A 19,702-nucleotide genomic window follows, 5' to 3' on the forward strand; every position below is an offset into this window, starting at 1 on the left:
CTCATCAGTTTTCTAGTTAACGCAAAACCCCTTTACAGCACCAAGTTGACTGCTTCAACTACTGTGGTCTGTCCAGTACTTGAATTATTGAGAAGTTACATGATGTGAATTTCTTCTGTAGTCTTTTTACCAGTTTCTCTGATACTGATTTTTTTTCAAAAACTCCAGTGAGTGGTTTTAGTTTACTTTAAAGGCAGACCAAATGTCAGGTGATGTGTCTAACCAAAATTTTCACTGATACCTAAAAAAGACTTCTTGTGAGGGAATTATGAGATTTGGATCTGGAAGGTGGAGGTAAAATTCTTCTGTAAGGCAGTTGCACTCGGTTGTGTTGTAATATCATTCATTTTTACAATGTAAATATTTGGAAAAGTTTATAGGAGGGTGGACTTGCATCTTTTACAACAGGTTTCAGTCCTGAGCAATTATTTTCTGCCAAAATTAATTAAATGTAACTATAATAATACTGTCTCTTTAACATAACAAAAAGAAGAGTTATACTTTTGTTGTAACAATCTCGTACAGAAAGTATTGATAAAGATTTGTGACGGTGAATAATATTAAAGTTGTTTGTGAACTATGAATAGTCAGTTTATAATAAAATTATTTACAACTAATTAGTTTTGATCTAGCATAAAACTTAGAACATTTATGTTTGGATCAGACTTGTATAACTTAATGCAAGGCTACATAATTCCCTCAATGGCAAAGTTACAGAATTAGTGCTCATGACTTCAACAATAGTTACAGAGAAATGACTATGTGGAAGAGCATTAGGAATAAACATATATACATATATATATATGAGATCCTGAGGCACAGAATACTTAAGAGAATTGGCCATAAACTTAAAATGGTTAGTACTTGTGACTTTATAATCCCAATAATCTCACAAATACCAGCGAGAGATTCTAACGTGCACCAATGAGTGCTAGGTTAATATTGCTTTCTTTTGGACATCTACAGAAAGGTAACTTATGACACTGTTCTGTTTTAATCTTTAAATGTCAAATGCAAGTCCTGTCAAGATAAGCTTTTAACTTTAACCGTAACTGGTGTATTTTTAAATAAACAGTAGATTGCGTGGGTTCTAAATAAATAAATAAACTGATAGTACTCAGTTGTTGAACGTTAGCCAATAGGATGATTTCCAGATACAAATGCACCAATGTATTTCAGCACTGGAAGTGATTTCTAGTCCAGTTCCTCTCTTAATTTTTTTCTGTTAGTATGAATGTTCAAGTGACAGTAAAGTAAAAGCTTTGTAAGATATAGTAACATGAGATAGTCCATCTGTTATTTAAAAAAAAAAAGGGGCAGAACTTCATAGTAGTGAAATATCTGGACTTTTTTATTATTGATTTTTAGTAGAACTGGAATTCAGCCCTCAGGAAATAAATTGATGGACTTTTATTTTAATAAGTGTATACTTGACTATGCTAGGAAGTGGAAACAATAGACTTGGATCTTGCAGCTTGAGTGAGCACGGTCAGAGTGGTGTGCCTGAACGCAGAGGGAGCTGGTCTGTGTTGCGAAGGAGCTGTGTAGAAAGTTCAGATACCATGCTGCTGTTGGATGGCGTCGTTGCGAGAGGTCGTTCAGAGAGTCTTCTGCGAGTCTGAAATTATTCCCCAAGCCTTGAGTCCGCTTCATCGGTCACGAACACGGCAAGCTTTAACTTGCCATACTGGCCATGTGGTTGCTGTGTTGTCAGATTAAGAGAAAACATTGCAACGCTTCCTTTTCCTCTCGCTCCTGAGTAGATGTTTTCCATTTTCTTTCTACTCATAGATAGGCTGTTGTTGCTTTTACAAGGTGATAACATTTCAACCATACTATTTTGAAAAATAAATTGAGAATTATTTACATTATATTTTTGGTCACGTAGACTCAGGCTTGTATTATACTTATTTTTACTTTGCCGAAGAATATAATTGTATTGATTTTTACTAATAATTTCCATATTGTTATAGTGCAGCTTGCTCTGTTTCCTTAATTAAACATAGGAGAAGCAGAATGCTGAAGTTTTTTTAAAAAAAAAAAAAAAAAAGGTGCTGGGACTTTAGAACATGTACCTGGGAAATAGTGAGCTCTTTTAAGGATTGATGCGTAGGAGACAACTTTAGGCTCCCCACCCCGAGTGGAATGAAGTGTATACATCTTATTGTTAGTGAGGTATCTTAACTCTGAAGATGTTCTTGGTATTTCCCGTTAGTTTGCTGTAGATCCCAGCCCCTTCATCAGGCACTGATTTTTTGCTTGTCTTCTTGAGGCGATTTCCCATACATTTCGTAAAGGGCTACCTGAGCAGCCGATTCTTCTTCATTCCACTCTGGAGACAAAGTTCTATTAAGTTCTGCTGAAGATAGCAAAACAGTAGACAAATATGTTTTTTATTGAAACTGTGTGTTAAATTTCTTCTTTGAAATCTTTTTTTTATCATGTAAACCTATTATTTTATTGGACTGTGAAGTGGCTTTATCTTACTCATTAGTGTAGCTGTGGTTTTGTGCGAATGTGTGTGTACCCGAGTAAGATCTTAATTTTGCTTCTGTAGTTAAACATTTCACATTTTGGTATGCCTCGAAGTATATTAACTCATTATTTGCATCAGATACAAACAAAGCAAATTCTTATGTGGAAGAAGGAAATAAAGTGTGTAAAACCCTGTTGTCTCATCAGTTAAAAAAGCACCATGCTAAAAAGAATTATATTCGGTAATTGTCGGTTAATCCAGGAGCAGGACACACTTGTCCAAATTCTGTGATTTAGTTTAGGAAAAACATTGGAAATAAGTGGTACCCGTGTTAGTACAGGATATAGCATAGTGGGGCTATGACTGTAACTGTCGGAATGAACAGCATTGCCATCTGTCTTTTAAGTCTCAAATTCTGTTTCTTCGTTGTATCAGATGCCACTGGAGGTTTTTTTTTCCTAGTATATGTGTTTGTCTTGGTGTATATGGTGGCAGCTTTCTTAAACTTCTTCTCTGCTTCTGTAATGTGGTAACTTTCAATTTGCCAGAGGTTTCCGAGATTTTTCGTAGCAGCAATGAGATATTAATAGGGAGGCTTGGACTCATTTCTCTTCTTTCTCATGGATCATCTTAGGTCCCTTTCTGGGCCATTTGTGACCACATAATATCTTTCTGGAATAGTAATAATTAATTACTTCAATTAATTTCTTCAATGTACTTTAATTAAAAATAGCTACTGGAAATAAGGACCTCTGATACAGTATAAAGTAGTCTGTGGACTGTAATTTGGAAAGCTGTGATGTGGAGGAACCAGCCATTTACAGCCTGTTCATGTTGGGTTTATTTTATGTGTTTTATGGAAACGATTAAGTGATTTTGCCCAAGTCTTGTTCCTGCTGTATAGGAAAGTGTATCTGTGGTCTTTTGTCTCAAACATAGATTCAATCTGGCCTTTTTTTTTTTTTTTTTGCTTAAGAGACTTTCTGATGACAGTTGGAGAGGTTGAGGCATCAAAGTGGATGACACTGTCAAAACTGTTGTGCCTTTTACTAATGTCTCGGGTTGATCCGTTGGTTTTTGCTCCTCGTAAACAGGCATCTTGTGATTGCTGCAGAAAAGTTTTGGTAGGATTGTTCAGCACAGACGGGATGGGATAGTTTGCAAGCTGAGGGAGGATATTCCAGAGGAGGCCATTTATCCATGTTTTTCCTAACAGGTTTTGTGGAATTCAGCTGTGCTGGGCTCCTATTTTGGTCTGATGGACACAAGAGTATAATTAAAAGGCAGAAGTGTCTTTGTCCGAGGCCACAGGATGACCACAGGACTTGAAAATCTTAGGGGACCTTGACGTAGGTGTTCGCTCGAGTGTCTCCAGTGTGTCCTAAGGGTCCATGTTCCTGTTTCAGATTTCCACGTATATGGTGGTTTTCTTCATCTAGCTGGTGTTCTTGCACTTTATGTAGATCTGAGAGGTTTGGCCCAGTCTGTAGACACCTCGTTTGAACCTTATTAGGAGCCTACCGAAACAGCCCTCTTAAAATAAAGGTCTGGCTTCCATAAGTAGTCACTGGAAGGATATAGGTGCCTTTTAAGCATTGAAGAGGCTGGTCAAAGCCAGACTTGGAGATGGGCACAAACCTGTCTTCCTTGACTATAGAGGGAGCCTATACACTTGGCATAAATAGAACATCTAACTTCCAGAGGTCTGTGGCTTGTGAGATCAAACTTGCTGTGTGCAGTCTATTTTAAGCAGAAGGACTTGAAATGAGACTGATATTCATATGTGGATCAGCTGGCGTAGCTAAGTATTCTTGCCTGACCTGGACGGTACTCTAGTTAGTTGATGATGTATTGTAATTGTTCAGTAAATGTGAAATTAAAAAGGATTTGTGTTTCCTCTAGCTATGCAGCTGCTGCACTGTTGGCTGAACACTTCTCAAAATATTTCCTGGTCAATCACAATACGTGAAATATGCAATGGTATCAGGGCCTTAGCACTTGGAAGCAAACTTGGGCTTTAAATGCGCAGACATATTGGGGGAAAGTGGTATTTTGCAAAGTATTTCTTCATGCGCGTTGTCTGCGATCTTTCCTCTTCTGTTCTTCGCAGAGCGTCCTTCTAGAACAGCATCTTAGCTTTATAAAGTCTCACCTACTGCATGGTATCCTACAGAAAGTTATAATTCCTTAAGGTGACATCCTGATGTGTTCATGGCACCTATTTGAGCTGTCCTAAGTGGCTTTAAAGAGCTGGGATGCTGACAATGGGAGAAAATATATGCAACTCTTTATGTACTGGAAAGCCTCCCCGAAGTCTAGGGGAATTCTGTGCTGAGCATCATGGGACTAGAGGCAAACTCTTAAGTATCCCATCTTAAATGACAGAGATGGTTTTTAATCTGTTTTATAGAAACAGTCCTGGCAACGTAATACAATTTCAAAAAGGTGACAGTGTTAGTTATGTAGTTGTGTGGTCAGATATATTGCTATAAGTAAAATGTGTTTTTCAGAAATGCTATATGAGGCACTGGTGAACCTTTTTAAGAAAATTAAGTGTCATTGGTTGCTTATAAACATATTTACTGGCAACAAATCAGGTAGGCCATAAAATGAAGCAAAACAAAGACACCTGTGTGAGAGCACTTGGGAGAGGAGGAGAAAACAGAACTGGTGAAACAGGAGAGTACAGCTCTGTGTCAATATTTACTGAGAGCTCTTGTAATTAGAGAAGAAAGTGCATCTTGCTCTGGAGTTAGCAATATTGCACGTAAATGATGCTAATTTTTTTTGTCTTCTCAAAACTTCAGAGACTTTTTAAAAAAAAGTGCTGTGAAAGCACACTGTGCTCTGACAGCATAGTATTTCTCATATTTTAACAAATAATTTTTTTTTTTCCTTGGGGAAGGTAACGTTTTACACTGCAGGTCTCACAGCTGAAAAACAATGAAATAAGTGCTGTTTTCTAAGCTGAGATTCATTGCATGTCTCAGATATTCTTGTTCCTTAGAGTAGGTAAAACTTGGCATTTTGCATTCACCTTCCTTAGCTGCCTTTCTTAAAAGTGAAGCTTTAGCATCTCTTTGGTCTTGCAGAGCTAATGAATATGGGCTTGCTTCACTTGATTTCTGCAGTGAACTATTAGATGGGGAGGATTCAAGGCGCGGAACAATCTCATTTTTTTCAGTACAATCTGTGTTTCTTGCTTGAGAAAGAAAGTAAAATATGAGTAAGACAGAGGAGGTAATTACTGTCTATGCTTTCTGCCATCACAAATTATTTTATGACCAGCTTCCAGTTTTGAAACTGGTGTTCTCAGAAGATTAACTACCAAAATTACTTTTCTAAACAGTTTACTAAGCTTTTTGCCTCTGCTTTCCAACATAGTGTCAGTTAGCCTCCAGGAGCGATATGTGGATGATATTTGTGATGCCCGTGTGACAAAAATACATCCTCTGCTTTCATGTCTTAACATAATACTAGCTTCTGTATGCAATACAATCCATATCAGCTTCAGAAAGAAATGCTAATTCATATCGAGATTAAATTCTGAGCAGGAGGTTACAGGTGCCCCTGTTTGTTTTAAAAATGCACCATAAGAATGTGTTTTTTTTAGATTTTTCTAGCATTTCTCAGAAATGCATTTGATCCAAGGGAGAAAGCAATCCAGTTTGCAAATAAAAAATCTACAAATAACGTCTTTGAGACATCGTTTTGCTTTGATTACTAGGGCATTTGTCTGTTTATTGAAGGAGCAGTAGGAAATGTCTGCTGGGGGATTGTGTTAAGAGTGGCTCTTTTCAAGCAGACTTAGTGGGTTGCTGTAGCGTAGTAAGTATTAAGGCTCAAGCGGACGAAGGTGTTGAAATCACCAGGGACAGGGCACCTCGCTAAACCTGTGAATCTGTCTTTCAGACAGTATCCACTGTGCCAAGTGTAGCTGTGGGTTGCAAGCCTACAGTCTCAAGGAAGTTAATGAGAGCTCGGCTCACGGTCGTTAACGAGCTGGCTAGGAATACTTTTACAAACATTTTCTGGAGAGATGATCATAGGCCCATTGTGTACCTAAGACAAGCGTAAGATGTTTTTTTGATTGTTCTCTGTGGAGGTGTTATAAAGTATTTCCTTAAACTGAACTCTTTTGGTTCTGGGCAGGATCTGTCTCCCAAATCCCATGTCTGAACTGTGGGACCAGGACATTTTCCAGGCCCGGGGTTCATGGCATGGACACTCCAGTCACCTTCTGACTGCACGGAAGGTGACAGAAAAAGGCCCAGGTTTGCATCATCTCCCAGCCCCTGTCCTGTCCCCTGGTATTCGCCTAGGGGGGCGACCCAGCCTCGGGCAGGGAGGGAGACCCTGAGAACTGCAGTGAGTTCTCTGGTGGCTTCCCATAACCATCTTGCTTACAGCTCAGGACTTCGGGGCTATCGGCTGAGCCCACTTGCCTCGTTTCAGGTGTAGCCATAGTCATCTCTGAGTATCTTAAATTGTGACTGTTTTCTCTCTACCTAAATCTATTTCTAAGACTGAATTTATGTATTTTATTTTGTGTTACATAGATTACATTTAACAGATGCCACAGGGGTAAGGAGTATAGCTGAATACAGCAGGACACATAGATCATCATAAAATAGCCACTGCAATATTCTAATGAGCAGAAATAGATCTGTAAATGTTTTTGACCAGCGATAAGCTAAACTTGTAATTCAGTCAGAAAGAATGTTCCTGCAGAAATATTTTTAAGGCTTCAAAAAACAATTATTCACAGAAAATAGGTAGTTTCTCATCTATGTGTTGTGTACTGTGGCCGTGACAGTGTACTGAACCTGGCAATCGCTGGTGGCTGGGTGTCACAAGCAGAGTAGGTACCAAGGTGTGTTGCAAATGAAGTGAAGGAACGTGCTCAGGGATGATGCAATGAGGGACAGTTTGCTCTGCTTGGAGGAAAGCCTGCTGGTTACGGCTGGAGCGGCAGCTGGGAGCCGCATCCCTAACGCGTGATGAACTGGTAAGGCTGTGCTTTGGTTTTAGCTCCCCCTCATCATGAAGGGTTTGTAAGTGGTCTGGTAGTATGAGGAAGTTCACCTTTTCCCAAGGTTTTGTTGTAATAGCTTTTTCTCACAAATTTAGTCTTCCAGATTCTTTTTTGCAGTGTTTTTTCCAAGTGCTTTTCTGGAGTGTTTTTTTTAGTTCTTTTATGTGTTGCTAACAGGAGCAATACATTTGATTGATAAGTCATAATCACAATTCTGTTCCATTCATTTACTGTGGTTAGTAGAAAAATCTATTGTGCCTATGTGCATGTACAGTGCCTGGAACTATAGGCTCCATTAATAGAGGTTTCTAACAACAGCAATATAAAACCCCCAAAGTTTACAGGATAAGAAAGCCTTTAAAATAAGGAGACTCTGGCTTTATGCATGGAAATATTTTACTTTTTTTTGATCCAAACGTTCGTATATAGAAGCTTGAATTATTGTCTAAGTGGAATTAATAAAGCAAAAAGGTTAAGGGCTTAACCTGATTTGTGCTGCTGTATTACCAACTTGGAACTATGAGATGCAGTTTTAAAAGAACAGGCGTAATATATGGAACAGGATTAACAGCTGAAGTGACATATGTAGCTGTTTAATGACTCAGTAATGATACTTCAAAAGATAAAAAATTGAGAAAGTAAACTGTTCTTATATTTTCTAAGCAATATTACCCAAAATGTATCAGCTCATTCCTCTTTCAGTGTGACAAAGCGTCCTAACCTGGTCTCATGGAAAAAAAAAAAAAAAATCTTTAAACGTGGACAGAACAAATCTGAAAAAACACCAGAGGAAAAAAAGTCTTTGTGTAAACCTACTGAGAAAGGTTTGGTTAAAATGAAAATAAATTGTAGGAGCTATCTGTGTCAAATATTGAGAATCTATTAGGAAATTATGTAAAAAGAGAATGCCTCTTTTTCTCCTCTTTTTTTGTCCTAAAGGGCAGACTTCTAAGTAAATGGCCAAAATAAAGTAGTAACCTTTGTTGAGAAACACTGTACATCTGTGGATACTTTTTTCCCTTCTCGCAGAGAACTTCTTTTCCCTCCTCCTGCCGCAGTCCGCATACACAGTGCAACTGATATCCCATCAAAGTGTTAGAAACCTTTTCAGGTACCATATAGCATAGTTTTTCTTCTCCTAAGAATCGTGCAGAAAGCGTTGGCCAGCTGTACAGGGCTTTTCAGCCCAGTTTTGCAGGGTTGTGCAGAAATGCTTGGGCATCGTGTTTTTCAGCCTTTCCACTGAGCTCTTACGTTGTGGATTGGAAATGTCCGTATGGGGGAACTGCAGTTCCTGTTGCCGTGTGTCTCAATATATAGAGTAAAGGAAGGACAACATGTGATGGTACATGGACTGTGAGTCTTCACTGTACCTGGGAAGTAAGACGTCCACTTTATTGGGGACGTTAAGCTAACGTGTGGTGGGTTCAGAACAAGCAGGACGAAATCATTCTTCTTGCACCCTGTAGTTCAGGTGTGAAACTCCAGGCTAGAGGGTACTAAAGGTTTCCGTGAGTGGAGGGGAAGTGCAGGAGGTCCTTGAGAGGTAAATCGTTAGAAGCTAGGTGAGAATTTGGGGAAGTATCTCTGTATGCTTGTCTTGGTTTTTATAGTCTTGCTTAAGCAGCTGCTTTTGCCCCGCTGTCAGAGAAAGGGATCTGGATTAGAGGAGTCTTTAGCCTGCTTCAGTGCAGCCATTTTGTGCTGTATTGCTCATTTCACTAAATGGTTTTGGGGAGGTTACGGGGTGGTGGTGTCTTTTCAGCACAGAACACAAAGCCTGCAACTTCTTGCCTAGCTTCATCTTTCCCTCACTCCTCGATTACTGACTGATTCACACTGACAACGGCGAGAATACAAAAGATTTCTAGAAAAGCATTGACGGAAATTGAAAATCATCCTTTAAAATGTTTTTCTATCCTACTACCAGATGCTCAGAGTTTTAACTGAGGGTGTGACAGCAAGAGAAAGCAGTAGGGAAAAGATTGCCTTCCCATGCAGGGGAACCTTCCCAGGTTGTTCCTCTTAGCCCTTCCCTGCTTGCTTCTTCTCTCCCTTCACTCCCCATGTATCTCTGTTGTGAAAAGAAGCATCTCTCTGGACATATCTCCTAACTTGAAAGTCCAAAAGCCGCAGCAGCCAGCCTAATGTTTAGTGCGTGACCATGAGTGCGTTTAGATGCCGGGTTAGATGCATAAATGAATGTAGGTAACGCCAGGGGTGTTTCAGTCTCCTTGGTAAGCAGTCTGAAAGTCAGTTTGCAACACAGGCAGGTAGTTGACTGTGAAAGTTGAGGAGGACCTTGTGTTTTAAAACATGCTGCTCTCTGCAAGATAAATGTCTTCTGACCGACCAGCATCCAGTACCTTTCTGGCTGAAAAAAAATCTTAATGCTCTTTCTCCCCACCCCATCCCTAGCACATCTTAGCCATATATTCTTTGGTAGAGTGCTCTCGTTCTTTCTTATTGAAGCTGTTTTCATGGAATAATAAGATATCCACTGTAATGGAAAGGGAGAATGAACATGACTTCCCACAACTTACATGAGTCCTTATCCCTGTTCCCATGAATATTTAACTTTTTAATATGAATAATTCTTCAATTTAATCACTGGAAAAGATTGCTTTTTCTCCCAAGTGAGAAAAAGCATGCTTTTAAGCTCTTTGAGAGCACTCTAACATTGTGTGTTCAGGCGTACGGATGGAGGTAACCTAGTGGCTCAGAAGAAGCTATTGGACTTTGGTACTGGCCGTTGGTATCTGGAATGGCAGCGAGGTTCTCCCGTGTGGATCTAACCAGAAGTCTGATTATACTCTGTTACCTGCCTGGAACAGGTCCACCAACATTGATGGCATTTCAGTCAGCAGTTGTGCGAGAATATCGAGCTCTACTTACAAGAGCTCTTCTTTCTTGTCAGACCTTGTTGCCCTTGTTAATGACTACTGATATATATTAGAAGAGGGACAAATACGCCTTTTACATCCCAGCTGAGCAAACTTCTCAGCAGTTATAAAGGTGTGTAAAAGGATATGGCCTCTGCTCCTAAAATTAATACCAAGCCATACACCTCGCAGACTTCGAGATCTTTCATAACTCTTATTCATCTGAGCCTAACATGAAGTAGGGCAGAAGAATTGTTGCTTAGAAGTGCCTGTTTCTTCTCCTTGACTGTAAGGAGCTGGAATGACAAGCTCCTCACAGGGTGAGTAGGTCAGAGATGTGGCGGTACACATTGGGGATGGCAGAAGTTAGCGGAGTATTGCCTAGTGTACCCTGTAGGGGAAGACGTGCTAATTCAGTTGTTTTTGTTGTGTCTCCGAAGATGGGGCTGGTAGGTAGTTCAGTGTATTAGTCACCAATCCCTTCCTCCCTCGCCCTTCATCACTTGTAAGGTGAGCATGTTGTTTTGCAAAAATTCTGTCTCTTAAGAAACTTCCAGCCTCACCTCGTAGGCAGTGGTGTTGCTGGAGTTTGTGTGTTGCTCTCAGTCTGTGCCTGGGAAGAGCTGCGCTCTCTCCTTGATGTGGTGGAAGGAGCTGTAAAAATCAAGCCAACCGCCTAATTGAGGCCACGTTTGCAGTGTTGGGTTTTGAATCTGCACAGATAAAGGAATGGTGTGATGGTTGTAAGGTGGGAGGCAATTCCAGTTGCATGATAATGGTCATCAGCCAAGAACGTGACTTCTTGTTCCACGGAGGCTGAATCCTGTGCATGTGAACTGTTGAGTGGCTCTTTGGCTGGCTGCCACAGACTAATCTTTTCAGCGGCAAATTTTCTGTGTAGTTTCTACATCTCCTTCTGCATCTGTGTTTCTGTCCCTCTTACAAACTCCCAGTGGAAGGCCAAGAGGACTAAACATTTTTTTTCTAGTGTTTTGTTTGCTCAGAGAAAGCAGTTTGATTTTGTTCAATTTCATGTAATGTTTTTTCAATGGTTGTATACCCAACTTGCAAGGGAGAGGATAATTGAACAAATTTCAGATAGTACTATGTTGAGGGTTTTTTTGTCTAATTTATTTTATCCCTAATCCTGGGATTAAATCACATCTATACAAACTTGTTTAATAGTACACAGTGGCTGTAGCTCTGAAATTAAGAGATAGAATAGCAACTGTATTAAATGAATCCTGGAAAAATGAGCATGTCTAGTTTCTTAATTTTAAATTTGAAGTGCCTATTTTTATTGTAATTGATACGGGAAATGTATTTCTGGAGCAGCACTTTAGCTATAAATTCATTATAATGACATTTGTAAGTTTAATCCTTTCTTTTCCACATAATTACATTTTAATGTTTAGTTATTCGTACTACAAAATCTATAAGAACCTTGACAAAATGATATGAAACACAAATTATATCAAATTCTGAAATCAACTAAGCATAGCCCTCATTGTCATCTGTACTTCTACTGTAGACTTACCTGCTTCAACTCTAGTGTAAGATGGCAGGTAAAATAAGTGTTAGTTGTGTAAATATATGGTATCAAATACAGATTACTTTGATTTTTAGTAACTTTGGATAAAAGTTGACACTCTTTATAAGTTGTAGGGATTTGTCCATGCCATCAGATGAACACTTTAGCTTCTTGTGTGTGTGCTAGGGCAACAACAACAAAAAAGTACTTGCAGGTGCTGACATGCAGCATCTTTTTCCAGATAATCTAATGTTTTGTTTCCCACTTTAGAAGACAGTATCTTTCCCCGTGGTTATCTTAATGCAGTTCAAGGTGTTAGGATTTTTAACTATTTGACACAAGAGTTAAAAGTACTATAAAGCTTATTTTAATATAGATAACTGTGGCCGCAAAATCCTTACTTTACTACTTTAAAGAAATTCAGTGATTATTGCTTTTTATTATTATTGTCAGTCATGAAGAATCTATGTTGACCTGATGCTCACTTTTCTAAATTAATAAAACAGCAGAGACATATCTAAATAATATTATGTACTGTTTCTTAGTGGAATAACATACCAAAAGAGCCTGGTTACTTGGGGCAGCATGTCTCCAATTATGATCAACCATGACTTGTTTAAAAAAATAATAATTACATGGCTTTTTCATTTCACGGTTTAATTTGTTTTTCCCATCAAATGTGGAAACATTTTACTTTGGATGGATATTATTCATGGGCTTTGTAAACTGTTAGAGCATACTACTTCATGTTTTCCTGCGAAGTGTTGGTAAGGCGAATGTTTAAACTCTGACTGAAACCTTTTCCTGTGATGATGGCTGAGCTCGGCTTTATTTGGTATGAGCAGTCCTGCTGAGCAGAGCTCAGATTCCCTGGAATTACTTGTGGAGAGCCATAGCTCAGCACGAGTTGTTCTGTTATCTTTAGCAGGGTTACCTATGTACTTAATATTAAGTATAGCATTTATTAAATTGCTTAATGAGAGTCAGAGCCAGGTCGGGATTTGGGTCCTACTGTGTACCTCCCCGGTAGCATCCTGAGGAGCAGGCAGGCTGCATTTGCATTGGGATGCTTGGCCGAATTTGTGACCTTACAACATGTGTGTGTGCCTCCTGCAATCCCTCTGGTGAAGAAGCCCTCAGAGATTGCAGTTCAGACCGTCTCCCGTTGCCATCAGTGCCAGGTCAGCATGGATTTATTGCCATCAGGACCCATGCTGTCCCTCCGCACCCTCAGCCCCTGCCGCCTGCCTCCCTGCTCCGCTTGCTGCCTGACAGGGACTGCTCTGGGCGTAGGGAAGGTGCTGCTGAGGGGCAAGGCTGCAACCCCTGCAGGTGCCTGCAAGCCCATCTGCTGCCGGGTGCCTGTCCAGGTACAGTGCACGGTGCTGGAGGGTAGGGAGGGCAGTGCAGTTTGCTGGTTGCGGGGGGGACACTTGCCTTTTCTCGCTGGCCAGCTGCCTCGCCCAGGGCCACGCATCTCCTCCGGGTGTTGGGGCGGCCAAAGGCATCTCCCTGCGGGTGGGATTGGGTTCCTTGGGCTGTGCCATCTAATGGCCTGGCCTGATGCCCACAATCGTACATGTTGTTAACCTCCAGATTCGGTTGTATCAATACGATTGCTCTTCCAGGAAAAGTTAGTTAGCGGGATCAGAGCCTTAATTGATTTGGCAGGCAGCGTGGGGAGGGGAGACAAAGGGACAAAGCCACCGAGTGATGTGCCTGGAGTCAGGGCAGAAGCCCGTGGCAGAGCTGGGGGTTCTGTGTCCGATGCCTGATCCGCTCTGGCAGTTGCGCTGCCAGCGGAATAAATTTACTGGTTATGAATAACCAGCAACGTGTTTTGCCATGAGCCACATGAATAGCTGTTTCTGACTGCGTGCTTGTTAGCAGATGAGAATTATTTTTAGGAATTAAGAAAATTTTTATTCATTGCTTACTGACTTTGAAAATTAATAAGCAGACTAGATCTCCTTTAATTGACTAACCATTGTATTCTCTTCACAGTGTATTTAACAAGTCTTTGAGTATTTCCTAGCAATTCATGTGTGTGTTTATTATCTGATTTCTTCCCCAAGAAGCACTGGTGGAATCAGATGACTTTAGTTTCAGAAACTCAGGAGTGGTCATGGATACTTTTCTTAATAAAGCCTAAAACCAAGAGGAAACTTCAGTATTGACACAGTGTTGGACTTTGTATTTTGATTTGTGTGTGCCTATGGGGAATGAGGTTATCAAAGAATGTATTCGTGTCCTGTAGGAATTCTGTTTAGTTCCTGCATAAAGACAATGTATACTGGTGTGACTTGCTGTGTAAGTGGAATGTTGACCTGAAATAAGTAAAAGACACTAATCATTGAAGTAAAAATTAACAGTGATATTGATGGAATATTTTTTTTTTTTTTTTACTTTAGCATGGAACTTGCAACTTACTTCTTGCAAGTAGGCTTCCTCTGAAGCTGACATGGCTTTATGTGGATCCTTTCTTGATTCAAAGCTTATTTGAAACCTGATTCAAAGCTTATTGAAGTCAGAGGAAATTGTTTCATTATTGAAAACTATGTTTGGGTTAGTTTTCGGAGTTATAGGTCAGCATTATAGACTCATTGGATGATGTGTTTATTGCATCATAGGCTCTTAGGCTTGCGCCCACAGCCCCATCGTCCACCTGCAAACCCCTATGAACCAAGTGTGGAAGTGCTTTGAAGCATCGGCCACTTCAGCTGCTCCAGTTTAATTCTGGCTGGAAAGTACCTGTTGTGCTGTAAGGACAATGTTGGGTTTACTCAGGTGCTAGTAATCCTCCCTGATGACCGCCCTAGGCTGACATACTTGTGGAAGCATACTTGTTTGTGTTCTTTGCATGTACAAAAATATCTACCTCTGATTTCCCTATCTGAACACACGATTTTTTTTTAACTTCATTTGGCTTTCGCTATCATGTGGCCACTTTTGGGAACCTAAATTTAGTTGTCAGGTTGGTTTCCATTTGGAGGAGGAAAGCAATAACACAGAGTCAGCATTTATCTTTAAACACTCATTTGTTTGCCTACGTGATGCATTTATCCTGCTTCCCTGAACAAAAGTCGGAACAAAGTGGTTTGTCAGGCGGCTCTTCCTCGAACGAGGGATCTCTGCTCCCTTCTGAGAGCTGTCCGTCCTGCCACATGTTCTCCCACGCAGCCTTACTGGGTGGTGATGACAGTTTTGGGGCTCCCTTGGTTGCACCATAAGTTCAAGTTCTTAATTTGAAACACCGTCCCAGCCCAACAACAAAAACTAGTTTTCTGAAGGTTGAATGGGTAGATTTGACTTAGTTTCTGATCAGAAAAGTGGCAGCAAATAAATGGCAATGGGTGGGGGCAATGAGGTGCTCTCCTTTTGGCCTTAGCAAGGTATTAATTCATCTCAAGTTGTGTCATGAAATAAAATCCTAAGTAATATCCTAAGTATCTGATCATATTGTGGCTCCAATTGACTCCAGCAGGACTAGTTCCTTAAGTAAACCTTAGCTCTGAGAGATTCAATAGTAATTTAGCAATTCTCACATATATGCCAAGATATGTCAACCTTTTGGTTTTGTGTAGACTTGAAGGAAAAGCCTTTGTATTGGTTTGTCAGATGCTTATATGGATTGAAACTTGCACAGATAAGCACTATGCTTACTTTAACATGCAGGTTTCATATACTATTTATTTTGGTGGTCCCAAAGGAATTAAAAATATACAGGAATACTGACTGCTTGTATCAATACAGTCAAAATTAATGGGTTATGTCCTTTATAGACTTTTCTAAGTAACAATGGTAGTTCCCAAAGTGTTCCAAATAACTTCAGTTTTTAGGAAAACTTGTGTTAATACATCTTCAAACTAAAATTTTCATCTAACTTGTAAACTTGGGGACAACAACATACAGCAAAAAATTTGCTATAAACTATTGCATGAACTAGACACTATTAATAGCACTTAGCGGGAATGTAACGTTGCTGCCTGACGTATCAGGATTTACCACTTAGTTGGCACCTTTCGAAATGAGGTGTCAATGTTTTGTCGTGTAAAATTTACAGTCTTGGTGTTTTAATCACTACTGTTGGTACATTGCTGCTTTTCAAATGCTATAGCAAACGGGAAAAATCTACGCAATAAGCAGCATACCGAGGACATTTTGATTTTTAATGACGACGTTAAGAAATCATCTTAATGTTGTGAGTTAATCAATGTAATAATGTCCCTTTATGGCGGTGGCACATACTATCCATTAATTCTTTGCAGTGCAAAAACATGACAGGAGTCAGCTGCATTCTTTAAAATAGGATGGGTCACTTTGTAATCAGTTTCTATTCTACTGCATAATTCACCTTGACTGTTTAAAGCAGCTTTGTAGTCAGTAATCTGGAGGAGATTCCTTCCATTTGCATACCTACCCACTTTTTTACTTCTGGAATAATAGTTATTTAGTAAATCAAGTAACTAAAGTAGAAGGTTCTTTCTATGCTTGGTTGTGTTTTTAGAAGACTCTTTCCCTAAAGACAATATAGTCTTAAGAAACTTGTTTTTAGTGTCTGGAAATGGACGGCTTTTGATAACACCTAGCTGACTAAAAAAACAGTTGAGTTTGTACCTACTTTCTGTAACCCCTTTTCCTTTCCACTGATGCAAACAGGGACGGTCACAAATTGGACTGGGGGGATTTTATGTCAGGTTTTCTAACCAGTTCTGTCTCCCATGGTTTGCTGGTCTGAAGAGCCATGGCTGAAAAGTTCTAAAAAAACAGGAGGTGGTGTTGGATTGGGGAATACTCCCTTTCTTGCCTCTGCAATACCTTATGATGTATACAAATATAAAAGCAGTTATTGCATAGTTGTTTGTTGGTTTTTTTTTCCATGAAAACCCATTCTGAATAATCTTGCTATGGTATTTTTTGTGTTGTTTAAATTGTAAATATAGGGTTTTTTCAGCTTTTATTGACTTTCTTTCATTTTTCTTTTCAGAGTGAAGGAGTTGGTTTTCTCACCATGACCTCAAAAAACAGAGTACAACATTCAAAGAAGCTGCTTGGCCTATAGTTTTTTTTTGTTGTCGTTTTGGGTTTTTTTGTTGGTTATTTTTTGTAACTGAAGCTGCTTAAGGTTTAGTTTTTGTTGTTGTTGTTATTGTTGGTCCGGACAGTTACTTAACTGTTGTGGACTAAACTGTGCAACAAATCTGGGAGGAAGGGAAAGCAACCTGCCTAACTCATTACCTGTCCATGGCATCTACGGTATCATTTTGCTGCTGTTTCGACAGAAGTTGGAGATGCTCTTCAGATCGTAGGAACTTTTCTGCCGGCCTCTTTAACTAACGGCCAATGCCTTCATTTCCTTTTTCTGCAAAGACAAACTGTATTTATTCTTCGGCATATTAGGGGATTCTGTAACACCTGCTGAAGCAGTAAGATCTGGTATTTACTGGCATAGTTTCAAGCCTACCACAGTACTACCTCAGTTCAAAGTAAAGCCGGATTTGCGGTGTTGGTGTACGACAGGACCTCCTTTATCTCTATGCCGAGTCTCTCTCAAGAACGGTCGTCAGCCTTACTGAACTTGCAACGCGTACAGCTGCTGCTGCTGGGTTGTGAATCACTAGCCGCAGGGTTTACTTCTCAGACAAAGCCGAACCAGGGCACTGGAAAGTCTAACGTGGGATGAAACTCTGTGAATCGGACTTGGACGGAGGATTCAGAGTAGTTAAAAAAAAAAAAAAAAAAGTGTAACTGAAGCAACGTAAGTTAAAAACAAACTGTATTGGGGGTATCTCTCTTTACCTTTGACACGCTTGTTTAATCCTCTCTATGTAGGTGTTTATGTAGGTACTTCAGATTGCAAAAGCCTTTTCTCCTATTTACAAGCTCACTTTTGTCAGCTAACCCTGTTCTTAGCTGCGTTTCTTGTAACCAAAAATCCACATAGGCATGCTAGGAATGCAGGGATGATAATGGGTATCGGGCAGATGCAAGCGCTAATATTAACACAGTATTATCTTGCTGTCTAGAAAGTCCTGATATTTGCCTTTTTACCAGGAAAGTACCATTGCAGCTGCAGGCATTATTACAGGGAAGATGAAGAACCATGCAGTCACTTATCCTGAGTTCTTTCCAAGGCTACCTGTGCATCACATTTCCAGTAGCCTGAAGATCCAAGCGATGTGGTGGCTGCCATCACAAATGTCACATACAGCTGTTGCACCAGACTAGCAGAATGTCATGCCACCTTGTTTCTCCTTTGATAAATTTGTTGAAGAGTTCATATACATTTTAAGGGTACCTCCCCAGTGCCTGCTCTGATAGACATGTAAGTATTACTAAGTTATTTGAGTTATGTGAGACTTTTTTTTTCTTTTTCTTTTTTTAAATCATTGTGCTAGGTGGAACCTGTACTTCACTATTAACAATGCATTATCTTTTGGGATTTTTTTTCTGATGAAAATGAGAGTCAATGTCTTACAAATATAACGAATGGCAATGCGGTCTTCCTGCTTACATGCTGAATTTTTAGAACTGAGGATTGTATTACAAGACAAAGATGAATGTAAACTAATTCCTTCTCTACCCCATGACACACTTTATTTTTCAGTGTAATTTTTGGGGTCTTAAATCACAGCAATGCATAGGCTAGTACAATATTAGATCTAAAATCAATTTAAATATCTAATCTATCTGTTTGAGGTTTGGGGTTTTTTTAATAATAATACTTTAAATGTTTCTAAGACATTCTAAAATGCTGCTTGTTCAAGTCTGGAACTAAAAAAAAGAAATACCTTTGACATTTTCTGTCTGAACCCCGCCCCAGCACTGAGCATGGTACCTGCTGAATTCAATGTTTTGAACTTCTATTTTGAAGTACCCCTCTATACCAATTAAGAAATCATGCCACTAAAACAAATGGCTGAAATGCATACAGCAACTTCAAAACGAAAACTTGACAATATAGTCAATTCTTCTCTATCCTGTATATTTCACAAAGGCATATGCAATACTTACATTCTTAATTTAGTTTACAGAATGGAACCAAAATGTATAAATGTTATGTTTGCTAAAACTTCACAATGTATATTGGGTCTTTGTACATTTTGCCTGACTTACCTTAAATTTAAAATATTTTTTGCTATGTAACCTTAACAGTTATTAAGCAGTGTTTTTTCTTTCTGGGTACGTATTGTTTCTGGATATCAAGATGTTAAATATATTTCTTGCTATTGTGATATGACAAGAGACTTAACTTATCTTGCTGTGTCTTCCAATGTACACGCTGTATATAAGGATAAATGTGATGCTGCTGGAGACCAGAATAAATGGAACTAGAGTAGTGTGTTGTATTTAGTCTGTATTGATCATGGATGCTCTCCTTAATAGCCATATGCAATAAAATACATTATTTATGAAAGGAGTAAAGTATTTGTGTGCCTGTTTTCTCTAGAGGTGGGGTGTTTTTTCTTGTTGTTTACATAAAATCAGTTTATTCTCTCTTCTAAACAGAAACACACTTTCTCCATACTTACCTGCTTTCCTTTTAATGCATATAACACTCCTGAAAAGTAACGAAATCATTTTAAATCTTGTTTAAGAATAAAAAGATCAGTATTATAAAGGCAAAGTTTGTCTATTTGAGGAAATAGCTAGGAGCAGAATTTGGTCTTAATTTTTAATTCCAATTTTAAAAGTGAGTGGAAGACTATGGGAGTCCTTCTGGCAGCCTGGAACAGACTTGCCCTATACATGCTGTATAGTCACTTACACTAGTACAA

General features: G+C 39.3%; 1 protein-coding gene across 1 annotated transcript in view; it reads left to right on the forward strand.

Annotated features, from left to right (window-relative positions):
• Positions 1–19,334, forward strand: part of IRS2 (insulin receptor substrate 2) — a 31,646-nt gene extending 12,312 nt beyond the window's left edge. The window contains exon 2 of the mRNA XM_087758351.1: positions 16,912–19,334. Coding sequence (XP_087614477.1) covers positions 16,912–16,916 — 5 coding nt within the window. The 3' untranslated portion in view covers positions 16,917–19,334. The remainder of the gene's footprint in view (positions 1–16,911) is intronic.
• Positions 19,335–19,702: the final 368 nt, after the last annotated feature.

This window comes from Nipponia nippon, unplaced genomic scaffold (assembly GCF_047370975.1).
Source record: "Nipponia nippon isolate SJK-2023a ecotype South Korea unplaced genomic scaffold, ASM4737097v1 scaffold_2, whole genome shotgun sequence".
In the NCBI taxonomy this organism is placed as follows: Eukaryota; Metazoa; Chordata; class Aves; order Pelecaniformes; family Threskiornithidae; genus Nipponia; species Nipponia nippon.